At 54.1% G+C, this 21,632-nt stretch overlaps 11 protein-coding genes across 11 annotated transcripts; 6 read left to right on the top strand and 5 right to left on the bottom strand.

Annotated features, from left to right (window-relative positions):
* Positions 1-756: 756 nt before the first annotated feature.
* On the top strand, positions 757-2,267 carry LTR77_004281 (uncharacterized protein; the record flags this gene model as incomplete). The annotated part of the gene is made up of 7 exons (XM_064801535.1): positions 757-1,096; positions 1,149-1,307; positions 1,405-1,506; positions 1,576-1,712; positions 1,784-1,999; positions 2,061-2,144; positions 2,202-2,267. 7 exons carry the CDS (start codon positions 757-759, stop codon positions 2,265-2,267), a joined length of 1,104 nt encoding a protein of 367 aa, XP_064660165.1.
* Positions 2,268-2,536: 269 nt separating this feature from the next.
* LTR77_004280 (uncharacterized protein) lies at positions 2,537-3,891 on the bottom strand (the record flags this gene model as incomplete). Its single annotated transcript, XM_064801534.1, has 5 exons — positions 2,537-2,676; positions 2,728-2,924; positions 2,983-3,512; positions 3,566-3,592; positions 3,643-3,891. The coding sequence occupies 5 exons, from the start codon at positions 3,889-3,891 to the stop codon at positions 2,537-2,539; spliced, it is 1,143 nt and encodes a 380-aa protein (XP_064660164.1).
* Positions 3,892-4,410: 519 nt separating this feature from the next.
* On the top strand, positions 4,411-6,105 carry LTR77_004279 (uncharacterized protein; the record flags this gene model as incomplete). The annotated part of the gene is made up of 2 exons (XM_064801533.1): positions 4,411-5,128; positions 5,183-6,105. The coding sequence occupies 2 exons, from the start codon at positions 4,411-4,413 to the stop codon at positions 6,103-6,105; spliced, it is 1,641 nt and encodes a 546-aa protein (XP_064660163.1).
* Positions 6,106-6,406: 301 nt separating this feature from the next.
* LTR77_004278 (uncharacterized protein) lies at positions 6,407-7,064 on the bottom strand (the record flags this gene model as incomplete). Its single annotated transcript, XM_064801532.1, has 2 exons — positions 6,407-6,692; positions 6,889-7,064. 2 exons carry the CDS (start codon positions 7,062-7,064, stop codon positions 6,407-6,409), a joined length of 462 nt encoding a protein of 153 aa, XP_064660162.1.
* Positions 7,065-7,935: 871 nt separating this feature from the next.
* Positions 7,936-8,571, top strand: LTR77_004277 (uncharacterized protein; the record flags this gene model as incomplete). Its single annotated transcript, XM_064801531.1, has 1 exon — positions 7,936-8,571. One exon carries the CDS (start codon positions 7,936-7,938, stop codon positions 8,569-8,571), a length of 636 nt encoding a protein of 211 aa, XP_064660161.1.
* A 324-nt stretch (positions 8,572-8,895) lies between these two features.
* On the bottom strand, positions 8,896-10,137 carry TGL2 (lipase 2; the record flags this gene model as incomplete). The annotated part of the gene is made up of 4 exons (XM_064801530.1): positions 8,896-8,921; positions 8,970-9,004; positions 9,055-9,543; positions 9,710-10,137. 4 exons carry the CDS (start codon positions 10,135-10,137, stop codon positions 8,896-8,898), a joined length of 978 nt encoding a protein of 325 aa, XP_064660160.1.
* Positions 10,138-10,748: 611 nt separating this feature from the next.
* On the top strand, positions 10,749-12,370 carry LTR77_004275 (uncharacterized protein; the record flags this gene model as incomplete). Its single annotated transcript, XM_064801529.1, has 3 exons — positions 10,749-11,024; positions 11,074-11,784; positions 11,840-12,370. The coding sequence occupies 3 exons, from the start codon at positions 10,749-10,751 to the stop codon at positions 12,368-12,370; spliced, it is 1,518 nt and encodes a 505-aa protein (XP_064660159.1).
* Positions 12,371-12,687: 317 nt separating this feature from the next.
* LTR77_004274 (uncharacterized protein) lies at positions 12,688-15,230 on the bottom strand (the record flags this gene model as incomplete). Its single annotated transcript, XM_064801528.1, has 3 exons — positions 12,688-14,508; positions 14,564-14,848; positions 14,895-15,230. 3 exons carry the CDS (start codon positions 15,228-15,230, stop codon positions 12,688-12,690), a joined length of 2,442 nt encoding a protein of 813 aa, XP_064660158.1.
* Positions 15,231-15,495: 265 nt separating this feature from the next.
* Positions 15,496-17,126, top strand: LTR77_004273 (uncharacterized protein; the record flags this gene model as incomplete). The annotated part of the gene is made up of 3 exons (XM_064801527.1): positions 15,496-16,214; positions 16,265-16,445; positions 16,491-17,126. 3 exons carry the CDS (start codon positions 15,496-15,498, stop codon positions 17,124-17,126), a joined length of 1,536 nt encoding a protein of 511 aa, XP_064660157.1.
* Positions 17,127-17,342: 216 nt separating this feature from the next.
* LTR77_004272 (uncharacterized protein) lies at positions 17,343-17,972 on the bottom strand (the record flags this gene model as incomplete). Its single annotated transcript, XM_064801526.1, has 2 exons — positions 17,343-17,446; positions 17,504-17,972. The coding sequence occupies 2 exons, from the start codon at positions 17,970-17,972 to the stop codon at positions 17,343-17,345; spliced, it is 573 nt and encodes a 190-aa protein (XP_064660156.1).
* Positions 17,973-18,473: 501 nt separating this feature from the next.
* LTR77_004271 (uncharacterized protein) lies at positions 18,474-21,423 on the top strand (the record flags this gene model as incomplete). Its single annotated transcript, XM_064801525.1, has 4 exons — positions 18,474-18,590; positions 18,656-18,795; positions 18,846-19,400; positions 19,452-21,423. The coding sequence occupies 4 exons, from the start codon at positions 18,474-18,476 to the stop codon at positions 21,421-21,423; spliced, it is 2,784 nt and encodes a 927-aa protein (XP_064660155.1).
* Between the last annotated feature and the right edge of the window lie 209 nt (positions 21,424-21,632).

The raw sequence follows: 21,632 nt of genomic DNA, 5'->3' as shown, positions 1-21,632 counted from the left end.
GAAACTGAGTCGTCAACATTTGCTTGGCAGGATCTCGAATCTACCTAGGTACACATCCAGGTTGGTCTGGATCTTCCCACTAATTCTCGATGGACCCGCCGTTTTGGAATTATCCTTCCATGTTTCTCAAAAGTAAGATTACCTTTAAGCATAATCCGGTCCCTGTTTCGATCCGATTCATGCCCCGGAGCTAATTCTGGACTGTAAGGTCGGCGGAAGGCTTCCGCTGCTTGTTGCTCCCTGCCATATGAGGGAAGCCAAGTGCTACAGAAACGCACACGACATGTGTATTCCAGCCTGTGCTGTTGATTCCGAGACAGCATGCTGACGCAGCACCGCCTCCAAGCTGTTTCGATCACTGCTTCAGACCAGATACACTGTCATGGAGGAGGACGCCACGGGTTGACACCTTCAATCTGCTGCCCCGTCGCCAGGCGACGCAACGACACAACGCTGGGCAGACCGCACTCTCGCCGCTGTACCGCCCCCAACTCATCTTGATTGCTGGCTGTGCAGGACTATCAGGAAGACAGCACGGTTTGCGAATTGCACCTTCAATCAAACCTTCAGTACCAGACATGGCGACGAAGCAGTGCAAGGCGAAGAGAACTGTTATTAAAGATGGCTTCACCATCCGCAACGTCCCCAGTATCTCCCACAGCCTTCCATTCGCACAACATCTCCTCTTTTACAGTACACACACGACGCTTGGAGCGCCTTATCAACCATACCAACACTCCCTCGAACATTGCAACGATGAGAATCCCAACTGCTGCAACGGTTGCAGTGGCCTCTTCACTGGCGCTGTCTGGTGTCGACGCATTCGCTCTTGATTACGGTCTCATCCCACGCCAAAATGCCGCCGATGTGGCATCGCTCATCATCCCCATCCTGGAATGGTTTGGTGTGGCGTTCCCAGAGGCCTATATCGCTTGGTACGTTTGCTGCTTAGACCTGTCGGCCACATTACTGACCGAAGCACCAAGGGACTACAATGCCGACGGAAGCATGTGCTCCATCAGCATGGAGACGGAAGATGGAGGGAATTGCAAAGCAGCCGTCGAATGCGACGATGGAGTGAAGAACGAATACAATGGTATGCGCTTGTCCGGCTCCTAATCTGGAGAGCTTTTGCTGAATCAACTTAGACTGGAATGTCTGTTACGTTGGCGGGCGACAATACTTCACCGACGACCGCATCGGTCCATTCAGCATCACCTTTAGCCAGAAAGACGGAGAAGGAGAAGGACTGACAAATCCCATCCTCCAGTTGGAATACGTGAACAACAGCCTTGAGTTTGACGTCGGTAAGCTTCCATCCACACTCTTTAGAGGCTTCCACACTACAACCCCGAGGCTCAATACGTCAGTATGTTTTAAGGCAGAGGCTAATCGTCTATGCAGCGAGCCTCGCCTCCTACTACAAGGACAAATCCGACTGTGAGGCCGGTATCACACCATTGAACTGCGCTGATGGCCCGTTCATCTGCGGATATGGCGACATGGGTACGTGGCCATTATCGAACCCCTATCGTATCTGATACAAGCGCTAATACGCTACCACGTCGTCTGTAGGCAACAGCTATATATACGACAGTCGCCTGAAGAGGTGGCAATGCGGCATGCCGAAAGTCGGACTGGGCGGCGGTGACGAGACTGGACTCGACAGCGACGCCCCAACGACGAACGGATATCTATCCGGCTGGTGTACGGTGAGTAGCGGCCTTGCATACCATCCGAACAATTGAGCATCAAGATAAATAAGCTGACCATTTTATCACAGGCACATGTCATCCAGTACCAGAAAGAAGACCCCGCGGTCGACTCGTACCAGCTCGAAGTAAAGATCTACGACGCAAACGAGAACGAGATTGGCTCGACTGATGGCATGGTCTCTTCCGCCGAACCCATCGCCCTGTCCTCAGTCTTGCCCTGGACGCTCGTCATCGGCACTGGATCTATTGACGACCACCCTGTCACGTTTGCTTATGGAGATCAGGTGGGTTCTTGAAGCACACCAGAGCTGCCATTGAGAGAGTGCTGACGTTCTTTGCCTGTAGTCTTGGGACTCCAACAACCAGGAGCACAGCAGTAACTTCGGTGCATACGATTCAGGGAGCAGGAATGGTGATACAGGATTTACGGTATGAGTCTTTACCGTGCCGTTGGTTGACTGATGCTGACTTTCGGAATAGTGCTAGAATGATACGCATGAAGCGATGGAGCTGGAACTCCGGGAGCCGCTGTTGCCGGGTACTGCCGTATGACTGAGGCCAACGGCTGGTCTGTTGAAGCAATGCGTTGGAATGAATCATGCGCTTGAAGAATGTTAGTTGCTTCATCCATACCATCCGGCCGGACTGGAAATTTTGCATCTGATGACAGAGCGAGCTGAGTACGGTTGTTCTCAAGATGGAGACATTCAATTTCGAATCTCTCGACCGTGATGCATCTCAGTGCCCGTGACACGGCCTTCCTAAATTCCCTCGTGACTATTGCTGCGGTAAGCTATTGATATAGGTCCATTCAACGCTATTCATGAAGCGACTTTGACCGTCGGAGCAGTGTTGTCGCCGAGTTGAGCCCCCATGCCAGCTTTGTCCTTCATGGCCGCATCCTCTGCCTGTTGCTGGCGTATCTGTTGCAGTAGCTGTGGATACCACCGCTCGCCGACATCTGCTCGCGTCAGTGCTCGTCGCCTCAGTATCTGACTCAATTTCAACGTACCAGGATGGCTCTTGATCCTATTCATCAACGTAGCTTCGCCGAGATGGTTCCACTTCCCTTTGACAAATGTGAACTCGACGTCGTCTCTTCTACCTCCCTCGCGCTCTAGCACGTCCTTGCGTAATGCGTGGAGGTGGTCAGGCACTTCCATTGACTCGAACTTTGCGTCGTATGACACGCCTTGGAAGAATGGAATACTGTTGCTTTATCAGCTTTGAGCGTCACAAAATTTGGCCGGCTGTTGTGGTCTCGCACCTAAAGCGTGCCCCCTCTCCGGCCTTTGGGCTTATGACCCTATGAGTAGTGCTCGCGCAGACGCCTCCGGTAAGAGCTTCAAGGCCTTGACCGATCGCAACCACCAACGTGCCACGGATTGGTGGACAATCGATCCATTCACCTTTCGTATTCTGAGCTTGCAAACCTCGATGATTCGAAGCTTGAAGCAAATACGAGGTCAACATGGAGTCCTTGTGAGGCCCAACCCCTTGGCCGACTCCATCGCCATTGTCAGGATACTTGACGATCTTCAGCTTATGCTGTTGATCCTCGTCGAAGAAGTTGTTGAAAGCTGTAGGTGGAAGATCCAGGCTCTCTGCGATCAGGGTCATGAAGAAGATGGACACGTCGGACATCTGTCTCATGTACTCCTCATACGTCGATCTGAAATTGGGCAGTGATTCTTGCCGGGGCCATTGATTCGGAGCCAGTAGATTATGGTATAATGGGTCGTTGTCTGTGCGGACCGGATGTGGCGTGCTGAGATCAAGTTGCTCTCGCCAGTCGGCCTGTCGTTGGTATGAGCAAGCCATACACAACCACCAGAAAGGAATGGCATTACCTTCTGAGCCGTCACTTCGTTACCAAGCTAGAGCTGTCTGTCAGTGCCGTCATATTGGCCATGTATGAAATACCAACCCTACTGTATCCCAAGAATGATGCTTGGTTCTTCATCTCGATCTGGAGCTTCTCATCGTCGGGCAAGTCGAAGAATCCGATGCCCTCCTCGCAGACGCGATCGTACAACTCCTGATCGATGCCAGCCTTCTTGATATACAAGAAGCCGACGTTGAGTAAGGCATCTCGGAGCTTCAACAAGAAGTCTGGTTTCGTGCCCTGCGATCTCGCCTCTGACAGATCGAGGACCGGGATTTCTGTGAAGGCCATGCTGAACACGAGTTCAATGGTTAACTTGCCCAGTCCTCAAGTGCTGGTAATATGAGCCACGACTGCAGCCAGCGCCGTTGCCTTCGAGATTATAAGCACGAATAGAGATGCGATCAGGATGAACTCCATGGCATTGTCGAGTCGAGATCCAGCCTCCTCGCAGGTGAGATGGCGCGAAGCAACAGGACGATCACGTGCTCTTACTAAGCACTCCTTCCCCTTTCGTCCGCTCTTTCCAGACTTCTCTTCCACCACAACCTCAGTCCATCAATACTGTAGAGTCTCGTACAAACATGGCTAGTCACTTTTGTCGTTCGAATTGCTGCTACTGTCGTAGCATGCAATTATCTCGGCCATGGCAGATCAGTCTCCGGGGTTGCAAGGTATGTCTGCTGGAATGTGACCTCCAGAGTCAACAATGCAGAACAGCAGACATGCTGTCTTAACGTTCACCCTCTTTCTCAACTCCTCCTCTTTCCCCGTCAAAACCATTTCGGTATGTTCACTTTCTGAAACAATATGGCAAGACACCATCTAAACCCAGCGGGACGCAAACGATCCGGTAGCAATGGCTCAGCAAATCCCGATGATAAAAGACAGAAGAATGGAGAGCAGGACTCTGGGTACCAATCCCAACAAGTCTCTCCGAAGAAAGTAGTACAGTTTGACCGCCAGCTCGAGCAAGGGCCAACCAGGCCATCATTGCAACGGCACGACGACAACCATGAAGTCTTGAGTCCCAGCACGCAGTTGCAGAACGAGAATGACGCAGCAAACCAACCCAGCACTTGTGCATGGTCTCCCTCCTGGCGTAAGGATTTGCATCAGCAGATGTCGACCTATGTCACGCCGCCTCTGCCTCTCAACGTGGAAGAGGTCTGTGCCGCTCTCGACATCGTGAAGAATCTGGTTGCTGGCTTCTCGAGGAGCGTTCCGGCGACGAGATACGACTCCCTGAAGGACAACAATGCCCGTCTCGAAATTCTGGACGACTTACTCCACAACCAAAGCAACGCGTATTTGATCAAGACGATCGGGTCTATCGCGCAAGGAGGCAACGACCATGTCAGTGGCTGGGCGGAGCTATTTGCGAGGCATGAGTGTCGCAAGTCGCTGGTTGCAGGCATCGTTGGGCGAGCATTGAAGGACCACGTGTTCAGCAAGCTGTACTTCGGTGCATCGAAAGCTTTCGATGAGGAACTTGCGGCATTGGAGATCGACCAGGTACATCGAGACGGTGAGATTTCTTTGATGTGTCGTACATACGAACGGTCCCACTGACCAGACATAGGCTTCTTTCGCACGAAATATCGACAGAGCGAGATCAACAAGTACAAGAACGCAGGAGATCGCGAGACCTTCCACCTCGCTGTCGCACGGTTGACGCTGGAGCTGGAGAAGATGCTGTTGCCGCTTTGGGAACTCGGGTCGAAATCCAAGTCCAAGGCAAGGACGGCGAGGTGGTCTGACGAAGACCGGCAAAATCTCGCAGAGATCATCATGGTCGCTGCAAACCTAAGCCGAAGCATTCGCAGAACCGGCGACGTCGTGTACTACTGGACGCACACCTTCAAGGACGAAGAGTTCGACCCCGGCCGGATGGAATGTCTGAACCTCACCGACATGATCAAGAAAAGCCCGTACAAGAAGGAGAACATTGACGGCCACGAGCGTGCCATTCTGGACAAGACGAGAGCCAACGAGAGCGAAGCCATCGTTCAGATTGTCTGCTTCCCAGGCTTGGTCGCTTACCGCAGAGGTGGCGGCAAGCTCGCCCAACGGGTCCTGGATGAAGAGGAGAAAGCCACAAGGCGTAAAGAGGAGAAAGCCACAAGGCGCGAAGAGAAAAGGCTGCCCGAAGATGTGAAAGCGCAGCGAAAACGCTTCGCAGCGCGGGACCAGCAGCTGACGGGCAACGAAGGGTTCCGGACAAAGATGATTTCCAAGTATGTCGTCCATCTCGAATGGGGCAAGCAGCATCTCCTCACCAAGGAGGCTGGGACGTCGCGCCACATGGATGCCATGCAAGGACGCAATGGGCGGAGTATGGCACTTTACGAGAAGGACTTTGAGGACTGCGTCGAGTTGTGGAACGTCTACCAAGAGATGATCAAGGATCATAAGAAGACTGCTTTGGGTGTTTATCAGTGGCACGAGAACAACAAGAAGGGTGAGAGCAGCCCAGGGATCTTTAGCAGACTTCTTGGGGGCTAGGAGTGAGTGTTGTTGAGCACTGGCTCAAGGATAGGGTGTGGCAGGCGAGAGGCAACACAATTTCTTGTCAGACCAGCGAAGGATCTCTTTGGAATGTGGGATACGAAGGATGCTGCATGTTCTGTCTGCTTTGTGGCCTTCATAGCCTAGTTACAATGATCGTTATTCAACACATTAATCGTCTCGAGCGTATGCCTCGCTGTAAAATGCCCCCCTCGCTCCAAATCGCTATTGTGCAACCCACCGCTTCGAGAACGCCAGTCGCAATGCCAAACGAAGACCATCCCATCGCAGACCACTCTTAAGCAGTGAACTCAATCTCCCTTAGATCCCTCTTCGGCGTTAACCCGCACTTGGAAACGCCCACTTTCTTGATGGTTGCAGTCACCCGTCCCAGCTGCGTAGCCTGCCCACCCGTCAACTTGTCCATGGCACCGTGGGCGATGTTCATCCCACTCGGCGCGGTGTCGATGGCCAGCACATTGATCGTCTTGCCCTTATACGTGAGCGCGTAGCACTGGCCGCAGGTCGCCGCATTCCATGAAGGGATTTTGGACGAGCCACCGATGTTGGGAAAGTGTGGGATTCTAAAAGTTAGGCGAAAGACGTCAGCGTGTTATCCTGCGTAGGCCAAGGATGGCGCAGAACTGGCTTCTATGCCCTAGACCGACAGGTAGGCTGGCTAAGCTGAGATGACCTCTAAGGGGCATCTCAGCTATTAGGCGCTCAAGCCCCTTCAAGTCTAAGACATAGCAGCGGCATGTTCCACCTAAATTTACTTACTGGCCGAACGTGTTGTAGTTGTACTTGGTGATGAGGCCATTGGAGCCGTCGGAGCAGGCGACTGAGGTGAGGGCACCGGACTTGTTGTCGTAGACGGTATCGTACGAAACGCTCACGGTGGCCGCGTTGGCGGTGGCGAGAGAGCCGAGGGTTGCGAGGATGGCGGTGAACTTCATGGTGATGATTCGGTGTGGCGTTGATGGATTGGTATGGGATACGGAATGGAGATGCCGGGTTGTGGTGTAGATGATTGAGTGTTGTTGATGTTTCATGACGATCTTCTCTGCAACAAGGAGATAAGAGCCTTTATACCATACCTCGTTGACTTTGCAATTTGGACCTACCATCCGACGGCCGTATTCTGTGGTTAGCCTTCTTCTAGACCCAGTGAACACGAGCTGCGCCTCCCACAAATAGACATAGAGTTCGGAAAGACCAGCTGCAACACGACAGCCGCGTCTCTGCCCTACAGCTACCTCACGCTGTGTTACGAGAGTGGAAGGCCCCAGAGTGAGCGGATGCGGCAGGTCTTTGCTGGGTGTTGAGCTGAGCGGGCGGTGGCGCAGAATTGTAGAGGCACGTGGGCTCGTGCGGCTGCTATTCTGGTGTGACAGCGACTTCGGCTGCACTCTCCTCCCGCTGACACACTTCCATCCCGGTGCTTCTATGCGGACCAATGTACTGATGTAGGGCTTGGAATCAGCCCTTGAAGAGTATTGCTTAAGCCTGCTTTGGTGGTTCCATCTCTCGACGAATGACGGCTGGCTGACATCTGTTGTGGACGTCGGAGCCCTCGTGATCCAAGGCAACAAGCGATGAAGTCTTGCGGTAGCAGACATCGACGGCGTTGATGATGGAGCTCCGGCGATCTATCACACTGTCTTATGCAATCATACAGTCATCCCGACCGATCCGCAGGAGTCGAGTACATGTACATGTAACTGCCGGCGCGATGGCTGCAAGGGAGTCGAGTGTCTTGACAACTTGTAGGGACAAGAACAAGATCATTATCAGCCACCTCACCTTTCACTTCGCGCTGGCTGGAAGATGGTAAGCAAAGCGAATATTTACGTCTCGGTAACCCGATCGACCAACGGCAAGGGAGAAGGCTACCACAGGCCGCTGCACACATGGCTGGTCTCAGTGGAGCCGCATCATGGCAGCAAATTCCACATCCGAGGAACGTCCCACAAAGACCCAGAGCCAATCCACTATGGTGCTGCGAAGAATGAAGAGACAGGCATATACACCATCAACACGCACCCTCACGACAGCGAGCCAGCGATCATCGGCAACATCTTAATCGCCGAGGAGGTCTCAACTTCAGACCAGCAAGTCCACAAGCTGCTCGAAGAAGAGCTGGGGGAGAGTTCGAAGCGTACTGTCGAAGATCGTAGGTCGTCGGGACAAGAGGCGGAATACTGGATCGAACATGCGATAAGAGCATTGCAGAAGCGAAAGCTCATGGACGCGTTCGGTGTGGAGCAGTTCATGACCTTCGCGCATGCGTACGAGGCAAACCGCATGGATGGCGAGGGGCAGGCGCTGGTCGCATACCCAAGGGCACATAAAGAGCCAGAGAAGAAGGCCAGTAAGCATAAGTTCTGGGTATCTCATCCAATGGCGAATCGCACGCGGACAAATGGTCATGGGGAGGCTTCGGTATATGGAGGTTTGATGTAATGGTATATACAGATTTTAAAGCCTGGGAAATTCGTCGTAAGCAACACTTCCAGCTTCAAGCGTGCAGATACTCACCAAGACTCGTGTGCCCAAGTGGCACGATTCAGTTGTCACTGCCTTGTATCCACGAATTCGCTCCCATGCCGGCCAAGCGGTGGACACCAATGGATGGAAACGCGGCGGTCGGGTTTGATTTCCCAGAATTAAAGCCGTCGCCGGTGTGCATCTACGCGTGCCTAGAGGCCTTGTGGCCTAGCCCGATAGTGCTTATTAGAGACTGCTCCACTCGTTCGCTGGCCGTTGTGAGACATTTCGATCTGGCCATCATAAATCCTCCTTGGCTAACATATCTGTAGTGTTTGTCAGCACCGTTCGCACAACACACATACTCCACTAACCGGCGATGCTGAGGTAGAAAGCAATGGCATTGAAGCTGAATGGCAGTCAGCTTGGTTCAGCCTCAGGGGAATAGAGAGTACACACGTCCTCGCCTTCCCGGTCAACTTCCACATCCACCACCACCGCAACCGGTTCGTCCAATTAATTAGGTCCAAATGGCTGACATGGTTGAGCGTGCCCTTGTACGTTCCCCACTTACTGCTCGCAACGGAGACCATGCCATCGTTCGGGCCTTCGGCTTTCTCGATGATATCGTGAGAGTGGCGAAAGACGGAGGTGAGCTGCGGGTCGAAGGCGGCACCGTAGCTGTAATAACGGACGCCCTCGAGGTCCGGAGTTCGCGGATTGAACTTTTCAGTCATGTACTCTTCAGTCAACTGTCGAAATGCGCCGGTCTCGAGGCCGAAGAAGTCAAGGACTTTATACAGCTTGGGTATGTTGGCCGGGCCAATGCTGGTAAAGACGTAGTCCGCAAACGCAGATCCTCTATGCGGTGATGCTATTGTGGTCAGTGAGAGGACTTTCACGTTTCCTGGCTTCATGCGAGATATCATGTGCCTCGAATCGAGTCCACTGTGAGTGCATCAGTAGAGTCACGAGCTTAGGTGACTGATCAATGCATACCCCTATCATCTTGTCAGTCACGAACAATAGCATCACTTCACGTGTGACCGACCATGCTGTGTCTGCCTTGGGGTCAGCAAGAGAAGATTGAATGAATTAGGGAAGGACGGCTCACGCAATAATGTTGACGCTCTTTCCGCCCGCTTTACGCTCAATCGCTTCCGCCAATCTCTGAGCGCGTATCTCGATGCGGCCGGACGGAGGGACTTCAGCTGTGATGACTTCTACTCCTTTTGCCGCCAAAGCCTCGCTGATACCGTGCCAATAGTGCACACCTGGCAGAGGCACGCCGGGCAGGCGTAACTCATCGAATCCGAGAAGACCGTGAGCCAGGATAATGGGGTTCCTGGGCGCCTGATAGTCATCTCGTAGGACCGCAAAGTCGTCCTCTATCACGTTTCCGGTGTCTGTCAGTCGTGCATCGTTGCCATTATTCCGGAGTGGTTGGCAAGCACGGTATTGCCGGGTGATCAACCGTCTGGGATGACATTGTGATGTCCACGTACGCCGACGAAGGGCCGTCCGATGGATGATAGGTATCATGATTCAGTGCACCAGTATGGACTTCCCTCAATCCTGGCCATCGAAAGAGGTGTTGTTGATCTTGAAGACCCGAAGTTCTGGCTAAGTTCGCGGCAGGGACGCGTCACGGCCCGAAGTCCGCGACTTCGGAGAATAAATCAGACGACAAGCAGATGAACACTCACTTGCATTTCACTTCCATCCTGGAAGGTCCGCCGTTAGCTATGCTGGGTACCAGAACACCATCCTATGGCCGTGTTCAACTACCATCCAACATTGTGGTTGTAACCAGTGATCAGGTACCGGCCGAATCCTCATGCTGCGACGGTGGTCTGGCCTCAGCTGAACAGCGACCGGTTGTCCAACCGCAGCTCCCCAGCCCCCTTAGTATGCGGCAGGGGTCCTTAGACCACCCTTTTGTGCATAACGCAATCTGTTCTACCCGCCCATAGGACGCCTTGCGCCACCGTGAAGAGCAGCTGAGATCGCCATTTGATCCTGTGCGGAGAGGCTGCGTGTGCTAAAGTAACGGGCAGCATGGAGCAAAACACTACAAGAGCCGCTTGGCTGCTGTGGGCTCTATCTTGCGGCTTTGTCATGGTTCCGAGGGCGCGAAGACGACTGCATCAAAAATGTATACCATCTCCGACGAATTGGCGGATGAGGACCTCCCGAAAGCCTGGCAAAATATCATTGCACGCCTAAATGAAAAAACGAAATGGAACCTCAATGCTAGGTCGACAGCCTCTATTGACCAAGTGATTCTCAAGATTAATGCCCCAAAAGATGCGGATCCAGAGAAGCACGCGCAGACGAAGAAGATATGGCGAACCACGATGAAATGCGTTGACCGTCTCGGCGTTTTCGTCCAACGCTTTGGCGCCATCGTCGCTCAGGCGGCGTCCGTGGTATGCATGTGCGTCTCTCGATGCTGACAGCACGCTGATTCTTGCAAAGGCATTCGGTCCAGCTAATCAGTGTTTCAACGCAATCAACTTTGTCATCACTGCAGCCCAGCAGTACAAGGATGTCTTCAACAACATCACCATCCTCATGGAGAGGATATCCGTCTTTTTGGAGACCCTCAACTCATTTATGGACAACAACGACGCAGAGGTGAAGTTAGACAAGCGGTTGAGAAGATCAGTCTATCGCGTGCTCGAGCACTTCTTGTTGATCATGGGCACGACCTATGACCTTACCAATAGCTGGACAGCACGGATGAAGTTCAAAGGTAAGAGCGTTGCCTTTGGCGAGGATGAAGGCATCAAGGGTTATCTTGCCACCATGGAGACACTTGTCTCCGACTTCACTGGTGCCCAGATCAGCGTCATCGTTGACGGCGGTTGTGTTCAAATGCGTTTGTTCTCAAATGCACTTCACTGCGGCTCGTCACATGCACTCCCTCACAAGCTCAGCGAAAGCCGCCATCACTTCATCACTTCATCACTTCATCACTTCACCACTTCACCACTTCCTCACTTCATCACTTCACCACTTCCTCACTTCATCACTTCAACTCGTGGTCCATCACACCTTCAGAACATACCCTTTTCACTACACTTCAGCCACTACACGGCTGTCCAAAGGCGCGAGCAACAACAAGAAGATTTCATCATCATCACCCCCGACATTCAGATCATCATGCCGAGCACCGGTGGGATCAGGGTGAGTATCGAGTGACACGATATGAGGCGTATGCAGCACTAACAATTTAATGTAGTTCGGAACGCGCGCCAACACGTACGTCATGTCCAACGGACTCCAAGACCTGCAGCCATGGCAAGCCGCCCAACTGCGCTGGTTCGAGAAGGCCATCGACCTCGACATGGAAGACCTCATCGAGCGTGCGCGTGAGAAGGGCATCACGCCGTGGGAGTACTTTGCGCTCGCAGTGAAGGGAGATGATCCGAGCGGCAAGGAGGATGAGGACGACGACAAGGATGACGAGGACGACGACAAGGATGACGAGGACGACGGTGGTGATGAGGACGACGAGGAGGATGAGGACGACGGTGGTAATGAGGACGACGACGAGGAGGATGATGAGGACGACAGTGGTGATGAGGAGGGGTCTCAGGCGGATTACCAAGCTCGCATGCTCGGTAGGCTCGTCGTAGTCGCTGATCCCGACTGCATGTGGGCCGTCAAAGAGCAGGCTGAGAGGATTGGGATCTCGGTGTGGCAGTGGGCAGCGATGTGTCCCAAGCCCGGCGAGCCGACGACCAACTCGAGGACCGCAGAGATGCTGTAGCAAGTATACCTGCTGCTGCTTGATGTGGGTGGGCGACAGATGAGACTTGCTGCTGGGAACTGCTGGGAACGTGTCACTCGTTCATGGCGTAGTACTGGCTGCGAAAGGAACTGGCTGTGCGAGGAACGGATGCTATGACACTTCGGAACCACAATTCAAGTGTTCCTTTGTGCTGCGACTATCTTTGCTGCTGCAGTCATAGTCACTGAATGAGAAACCTGAGAAAAACCTCCCCAGACCTGACAAATTTCCCTTCCTCCGTAGTTCGTCGTCTGAAACCCCCACACACCGTGTCACTCGATCCGGGCCGTCCGTGCCTATTCCCCAGCGCCAACGTGTATCTTTGGAATCACGAAATCTTCATCGTCCCGCCTGCGCAGCGCCGCCTGCAGCGGATCGTTGACTGCCGCTTTCTTTTGACTGATCTCTCGGAGCAAGGCATCGATCATTGTCGAGGATCCAAAGAGCTTGATCACTTGGACTTCCTTCTCCTGGCCCTTGCGATACGCGCGGTGAATCGCTTGCATCTCATCGGGAGCGCGCCACCACGGTTCGCACAGAACGACGAACGAGGCACTCGTTATGTTCAAGCCTGCCCCACCACAGCCCGAGGTGATCAGCATCACTGCCGGTCCTTCGTGACGTCCGAATTGCTCAACGACACCCACACGATGTTTGTCCTGTACCGAGCTGTCGTAGCGGAAGATACGCAGCGACACGCCGAACTCATCTCCGATGGCACGGTCGGCGATATCCAGGAACTTGAGGAATCTCGAGAACACCAGCGTCTTCGCTCCTGGGCACTTGCCGATTTTCCTCAACACATCGAGCAGGGCGATGATCCTGGGCGAACGCACCTCCTCGACACTGAGCCCTTTGATTTCATCAAGGAATTCCTGCCGGTCGCGCGGTGGTGCTGGCGCAGCTGTATCGCCGGCCACATCATCATCATCATCGTCGTCGTCGTCGTACTCCTCGTCTGGATCCGCGCCCGCCATCTCCTCGCCGTCCGGCTCGAACAAGCTGCCCGATGCGCTGCGTGGCTCTCCTGCGCCATCTCCAGAGGCCCTTCCGAGTGACTCGCTCGTTTGGCTGGCTGCAGCTAGCATCTCTGTGTCAATCGGCTCGCTACTTGGGGCTTCGAGTGGCTGTTCGCCCGGATCGTCACTGGGCATCTGGTTCCGAAACATCCCAGCATCCTTCCTCATGCAATCCAGGATCTGGACGTACAGCTCCAGGCTGCCTTCCTGATGTGCCGGGTACTTCGTCAGGTAAGAGTCCATTAATTTGGAAGCTTCTTCCTGCATTGCGTCAAGCTTCTTGCGGTCCGTCTGCGAAATCATGTGCGGATGAGCGACAAGCTGCTGGGCTGCCGTGGCGTAATATATAGCCGATCGCGCTCCCTTTCCTCCTGCACACGCTGGGTTCACCATCCCTCCGCTCACTACGGCTTCAACAAATTTCTTCACCAGGAGACAGACTAGGCTCAAGACTTTCTTGTCCGTGAAGAGGAATGCGTGGACCTCGATGTCCAGGCCGGGGAGGTCCAGCAGCGATATAGGCCTCGATATCCCGGCGCCCAGTAAGAATTTGACCAGTCTGTTCCATTTCGAGTTACTCGGATTGGGGATGGTGCTGTTTCCCTCTACCCCAGCGAATGACTTGTTAAAGCTTGCTCGCGTATCGAACGGGTGGCCCTTGAGGAAACTGACTCCACCACCGTAAACATCGGACCAACGATTCATGAAGATGGTGCCAGACAGCATGAAAGTAAAGCGGCGGTCGATGTCCTGAAGGGCCTCGTGGGTGGCGCCTTCGTTCTTAGCAAGCTGGCTCTCATCCAATATGAGCGTACGGATTGGTAGTCCAAGGCCGCTGTACAGGGAGGTGTGCAATGCCGAAACAGGACGATGCTCGAAGAAGGGGCGCACGCCAGTGCGCTTCGCGGCTTCCCTGACTTCTTCGGCAGAGAGATCCTCTGACTGAGCCTGCTCGAAGTGTTTCCGTACTGTCTTCAAGTGCTTGTGTCGAGATGCAATGAACTGATACGAGCAGATGACGACGTCCACGCGCTGAGCGAGTAACTCGCTCGCTGTTGTGGCCGGATCGTTCAACACTTTCACCTTCAGTCGACAGTCCTGCATGTCATGTCAGCAACAAATATATCCGCCTTGCCACTCTGGGACGCCGTACCTCTCTGTAATTGTCCCAGAACGCGTGGTCCCACTGCCTGAAGGTGCCCTTCGGACAGACGACAACATCGAAGGCCCCTGGATACTTCTTCCTCAACATCTCGCAGGCACTTATGGTCGTCAAAGTCTTGCCCAGACCCATTTCATCCCCAAGGATGGCCCCATGCAGCGAGCTTTCGGCAAGGCGAACCATCTTGAAAGCACCGCAGCGCTGCCAGTCATGCAGATTTGCCACAATGTATTCCGGCATCTCCTCTCCTTCTTGTGGAGGCGCATGCAGCTTTCGCTAATATGGATTAGCAGAGCCAATGTATGGGGGACGCTGTACTCACCACCCAACCAGACCATTCATCTCCAAGATACTCCCAGACGTAGACCGCTTCGTCTCCCACCATCACGACATGGTCTCCATGGCCAAGAGCAGGCTCCGACTCTGAGAACTGGTCTGGGGCGTCGTCTGAGTGCTGGTCTTCTTCTGCATCCCTTTTGTTCTTCAGTAGGTAAGGGAACTCCGGCCCTTTCAAAGGAGAGATTGCTTCACCAAAGCTTGCGTTCATGCGCTCGCGCACCCTCTGACGCTCAGCGTCGCCGCCGTCTGCAATCTGCGCCTCCAAATCGTTGGTGGACTTCACCGATCGCTCGGTGGCGCGCTGTAACAATTCGTCCATCTTTGCCAGCTCCGTGTCACTCGGTAAGTTGATCTGTCAAGTCCTGCGGGGTTGTGGGATTTCAAGTGGTGAAGTGATTCAGTTGGGCTACTTTTCCCTGGATTGTTCTGGTGAGAGGCTTGGCAGTCATATGAAAAGCTGGTCACATGCACAAGGCGGCTGAGCCACCGCCACGTCACTCGCGCTCTCCAAGCTTTCATATTCAGATTTCGACTTCACAAAATCTTTCCAACCCACCGTCGCTACCACCATCCGCTTGGACACTATGGCGCCCTCAAACGAAGCAGAGGCATCCGCATCGGCCAACAACGAGTCACACGCAGAGTATTGTTTCAGCCTGGACCTCATGGCGTACGATCACGGCATCACCGAGCGAGACCCTCAGCAGATACTGCGCTTGGGTGAGCTCACCAAAGACACAAAAACTTCCAAGGACGAGAACCTCAAAGCGGGCCATCTCAATCCATTCAAGCCATCAGTACTGCCGAATGCAGACGAGCTGGACTACAGCGAGGGAATGCCGGGCGTCAACAGTGGTATCTGGATTGGAATGATACCAAGCAAAGAAGCAAAAGAAAGGTCAGAGGTCGTGCAAGTGGGGGAGGGCAAGGCGAAGACAAGAGGCTCCAACGTGAACGATCTCGTCCAGGTCAAACTCATTGCCACCGACGCCAATGCATTGCGGGCCATTGTGAAGCGTGGCGGATCGACCGCGGTGTACTACGCTCTCACCCAAAGAGATGGAATCACCGGCTTGTGCAATGGGACACTCGCCGCAATCGAAGATGTGTTTTTCTTCCGCGAATTCAGGAATGACAGCCTCAAGCAGGCGGCTGAGCGTAAGATGCAGTGGGGAGCGTTGGCCAGACAGGCGGCCGGCATCAAAGACAAGGACAGGGCAGCCAAAGGCACGACGTTGAGTTCACTGGGCAAGGTCGCGCTCACTTTACAGCGACAGGCTGCCACTGAGACTGGTACACTCTGGTAAGTCGCGCAACGAGTCACACGGTACAGGTTTGCTAACTTGAGTACAGTTCACAGTATCAGCAGACCGGGAAGGCAGAGTATCTCGAGCAACTCAAGCGGGTCCTGGAAGTGCAAGACGTCGGCAACAATCATGAGCCTCTCCTTAGCAACATCTCGCTGTCCAAACTCATCGACAACCTGGAGAAGCCCTCCACCGAACTATGCGAAGCCGCTTGGAAGGAGATCGAGGTGAGTAACAATTTCCCAATGTGTGATCAAGCTGACAATGTCCAGGTATTATGGCCACCAGTAGCATCCGTCCTCACGTCAGAGAAGCTTGAGGAGATCGCCCGTTGTCTCTTCGCCAGCAAGAAATCAATCCCTTACCATCTGGTGCGCCACTTTCTGGTCATTTGTATGGAGGAGATTGACAAGGTTGATGCGGATTTCGAGTCACTCGATAACCACGACACCGCCACAATGCTTGTCGACCGGACGATGGATAAGATCGCCCTGCTATGTGGCGAAGGTGGTTCGCCACCAAAGGAGGAAGACACAAACAGCCCCGCCCTCGTACAATGGCTGGAGCAAGAAGCGAAGGAGCAACTCGCTGCCGCAAGCCTTTTCAAAACCCAGCTCGCGGAGGCTCAGGAGCAAGGCGGCGACACGACTGGACACACAACGTTTGAAGACATCTGGCAGGACTTCGGCAGCGTGATGGATGTAGACTCAGCGAAGCTGATGGGCGTTCAGATCTGGCGTGCCTGCGCCGCTCGCATCGCGGAGAACTTCTGGCCGATCGAGGCGAAGATCAGAGAGAAGGCACGGCAGTGGAGGACCATGGCGAAGGATATCGAAGAAGTGTTGTCGGAAGCTGACGATGAGACTGGAGGGAACGGTGGAGCTGGAGGGAACGATAAAGAGGAGTGACACGATCAGTGAATGGTGGAGGTGACCAAAACGGTGGATACAGCGTCCCTTGCTACTACGGAAAGCGATGAGAAAAGAAGTGTATTATGCAGTAGCAAAAATGACTTAGCAAGAGTGCAGACGCTCAAGCAACATCTCTTCTTCACCACCACTGATGCCCTTCCTCCTCTCCACTTCCCAGCTCAATCGAGTAACTCGCTCCAACGGAAGAATTGCTCATTTGCTGCGCCAGATGCCCTTCTGCAGGGCGTCCCAGTCCGCCTTGCTAATGTTAGGCAACTCGAAGTCGTTCTCCCCCTCCTCCTCTTCGGCCCAGGGCTCTATTAATGGAAAACGTCAGCATGTCGGAGGAGGGATTGTCTTGTGATCCCACTTACTGGCGTTGCTACTTGTCACCTTCTCTCGGATGGTGGGAAGCCACAAGTCCTCGTCTGTCCCCGCTATGCCCATCTTCTCTGCGTACTGTGCGTACTCTAGAGGATGCGGGTCTTTCGCGAGTGGCCCAGCAGAACGTTTGCGGTCTAGTTCCGCCTTGACGAAGTGTCGCAGCTGCCGATTGGCACGCCTCTGTTCTTCGGAGAGAAATGGAGGCTTCATCTTTGACTCTGGCGGTGGACGATCGATGAAGGCCTTTGCGACCTTGCGCAGGGTCTCGGATTGCATGGAAATCTCCTTTTCGTGTCGGTCCTGTGCCTTCTCATCGCCAGCCGCTTCCGCTTTTTTGAAACCCTCCTCCGCATTCAACGTACGCTCCACCGCGGATCGCAGGGCATTGAGCTGTGCATCGGTCGTGGCCGGTCTCGCCGGCTTGTGTGCTATCTTTGCTTTCTTTTTGGGTGGCGGCATGTTGATAGAGCGTGTGACTCGATATGGGCGGGCGATGTTTCGAAAACTTGAATCGACAAAGTCAACCTTGAAGCTTGGCGCGAGCGACGGCGCACGTGACGCCAAACAAGACGACACTTCACCTCATCCCGTACCTAGCGTGCTGAGGCTACTTGGACGCCACCCACACCGACACACAGTGGCATGTACCGTGCTGGCAGGCTCAGAGGGCGCGCTTTTTGAGTGATAGAGCTCTTGGAGCTTTACGATGTGAGTAATGGTGTTGGCTTCTGAAGGCAGCATGCTCTTTCACAAGTGGACATTCGATGCGCGATGGCAGAGGCAGGTGCGATGTCAACCCACCTGCCCTTTCCTCGCACCTGCCTCATCACCACGGGCAGCTGCTCGAGCTCAGCACACCTTCCTGCAAAAGTCTTCCTCCTCTCCACATCCCCCCCTCTTCCCTCCCCTCCCCCACACAATGTGACACGATCTGCCGCTTGTTGCGGTTGATATACCATAATGAACCTCGACTTCAACTCCTCGGACTTTGAGGACATCGTCGAGCTCGAGCCCGACAGGAGCAAGGTGTTCAAGCCCAAAGCCAGCATTGGTCAGCGTGTCGCCGAGGCGATCATCGTACGTGGCTTCGTGATCCCACTTCACGATCAGATGGATTATGCTAACGAGACTTCATCTCACAGAACAACCAAGCGACCGACCGTCCGCTCAGCAAGTACAATTACCGCGACCTGTCGGTGGGAGCAGGTGCACCAAGCACTCGCGTACACCTGCGCTTGGCTGAAGTAATCTGGGACGCTTTCTGTGCTAGTATCAACCATGAGTATGACTTCTCTCATCAGCGAGTGACACGATATTGACACCCTGTCACAGCCCAAGCGTTTGCCCTTCTGGTGAACAGATTTTCCGAGCCATCGACTCGCGGACGCGGAGAACGGTGCCGAGCCTCCGGGGCAAGACAGCGCCAAGTCTCAGTACCATTATGGGTTTCTGGAGGAGATTGATCGAGGTCCTCACGTTCCGTCACAGGGATCTCAAGCAACATTACGGCGCCTTTGAAGTGACCCGTATCAAGACCCACCTTGACAATCTGGTGTACCGAAAGCTGCTTGTCCGTGGAAAATGGCGCAAGATGCAATGGGTTGGGTTTCAGGTGTTGCTACGCATAGCGAATAGCTGGATCGAGCATGCTCTCAATGGCGGCTGCCATGATTGGGATGTCGTGCTGCTCAAACTGCTTGGTTTGATACTGATGGGAGCCTGCGGTGCTCGAGCTGGTGATGTCGCGCGCTCGAATCACTACAACGGAGTCGAATACCTTTGCTGGGCGGACTTGGAGATGAAGCTGAAGTCAACGTCGCCTCAAGAGGCTCCAAGCGTACAGGACCTGACTCTCACGGTCACCCTCGAGTACACTAAAGGTCACAAGTATGCTTTTCGAGTCACTCGATCATTGTGCAGTAACTGACGAAACCATAGACGAACGATGAACGAAAGTCGCAGTGTCTACATCGAGCCACTCGAAGACCCCAACCACAGCGCCGTTTGCCTTGTGAAGCTTCTCCTCATCGTCGCTCTCCGCCTGGGCCAGGTTCAGTTCTCGACCATACATGAGGTTCTTGCTCAAGCCGCAGCGCGATGGGATGGTGCTGTGCAATGGAAGGATCCCAAGGCACCAGTGGTGTGCAAATTGCGGCCGAAACGGGACTTCAGCAAGCCTGCTTCAACTGATCAGCTTAGAGCAACAGTGAAAGCCATGGCTCTCAACGCCGGCGTTTTGGCACCAATAACCACCCACGACTTGCGTAGAGGAGCGCTTCGTGATACGGCCTACCGTACCACGCAGTCAACGTCTGGACTCGCAGATAATTTTGTGGCGCTCGCTGCCGGACATACCGACAAGGCATTGAGCAACGGCGTTACTCAGCACTATGTTGGTGATCTTCAGACGCCATTGTGGAACGACCGGGCTTCAAATACGTTCGTGGATCACAAGGCGCCGGCTTTTGCTCCATCCCCGGCCCCAGATATGACGACACGAACGAAAGCTGGAAAAGCTGATGTGCGCGCGTACATGGAGAAACACGGTCTGGACACGTCTAGTGAGAGTGCGCGGAGGCACGCCACTCGCGCATGGAGGAATGAGGCCATGGACGCCTGGCGTACTGGGGAAGGATTTGAGGTGGAGCCTACGCCATCGAAGAAGCAAAAAGTGGAGGTGTTGCGCGAGCAGAGTGCCAGTGAGATCAACGTGCGCAGCAATCGCCCCGTCCCGTCCGACAGCTTCGTCGACGCTGGCACGCGCCTACCGAGTCACTCGGTCCATGCACCAGCAGGCGATGAGCGGAGTAACCTGGATCCCGCGCTGTTTGGCTACGACGACGAGAACGAGGAGACGGAAGTTGACAGCAACGAGCTCGACCATGTCTGCAATCTTGTTACTCAGACGGTCGGTGATGAGGCTGAGCTCGATGACAGCCCGGATGACATCGACGATGAGACTTTCGAACAGACGGTGGCGACTGAACTGGCGCCAGCGAGTGACACGGTACAGCTCACCGGGAACGCCTTTGTCCAGAAGTTTGCAGCAATCAACGTATTCCGAACTACTTCTAGGTTCAACATCGACAATCCCACAGCACTTGCGAAGCGAGTGTCTTCCGGCAACAGCAGAGATCCGCCCTCGCCGTACATCTTCCGTTGCAAGCAACCTAACTGCCCATACTCTACCCGTCTCCATCAGGACTTTGAGAGACATACTGGACTTTGCACTGGCTTCTCTGCGCCTCCCAAGAAGGAGTTTCCTTGCCCATACGACGACTGCGACAAGGCATATTCATCGGAAATGTCCCTAAAAACACACCTGGATGAACACCGGTTTACGCCCAGACCATGCCCAAGGTGCCCGGACAAACCTGATGTCCTCTATCGAACAAGAGCCGAGCTCAACGCCCATGGCCAGAAAGTCCACACAGCGCTGCCAACCGCCGCCCTGTGTCCACTGCAGAAGGACTGTGGGTCCAAGAAACTCTGGGACAACCGGACAAACTTGAAGAAACATCTGAGGGAATTGCACCGATTGCAAGGCAAAGATGCGGATGCTTATCTTCCTAAAGTGGGCAATGGTAAGGGATTCACCTGCACTGTTCTGTCATGCCGCCAGGAGTTCAGCAAGATCACCCAACTTCGTCTTCACATGCGGGAGGAGCACCAACTCTCGGCCAAAGAGGCCCTCGCGAAAGCGCCAGGGCAACGCAAGCCAAAGAGCCGGGTGACAGTCGAGGAACCCGTTCGGGGCGAAAGGAGTGTTGAGCCTGCAGAGCTCGCACAGGTGGGTGGCGATGAGGGCAGTGCGGACGAGGACGATGCAGGCGATGAGGGCGATGTGAGTGAGGAGGAGGCTCAAGTTTCACCGTACTTCTTCCAGCAGTACTACTATCAAGGACAGTAGAGCTTTCGATGGGTGGGGCGGAGCGAGTCACACGACGTGGCCCGTTAATGGCTTCTCGTCGACCTCTTCGTGACTCACATCTGTTCAGATATGTATAGCACAGTGCAGAACTACAGAGAAATCTTGCTTTTTTCCCCTCTTTTCATCAACATAACGTGCTGCGGCCGAACCAAATAGTACAACTAGTTGGGCCTATCGTACACTATGCG

This window comes from Saxophila tyrrhenica (genome assembly GCF_035928015.1).
Source record: "Saxophila tyrrhenica strain CCFEE 5935 chromosome Unknown scaffold_6, whole genome shotgun sequence".
Taxonomy (NCBI): Eukaryota; Fungi; Ascomycota; class Dothideomycetes; order Mycosphaerellales; family Extremaceae; genus Saxophila; species Saxophila tyrrhenica.
The sequence above is the reverse complement of the archived record's forward strand: the minus strand, read 5'-3'. Positions and strand labels throughout refer to the sequence as shown.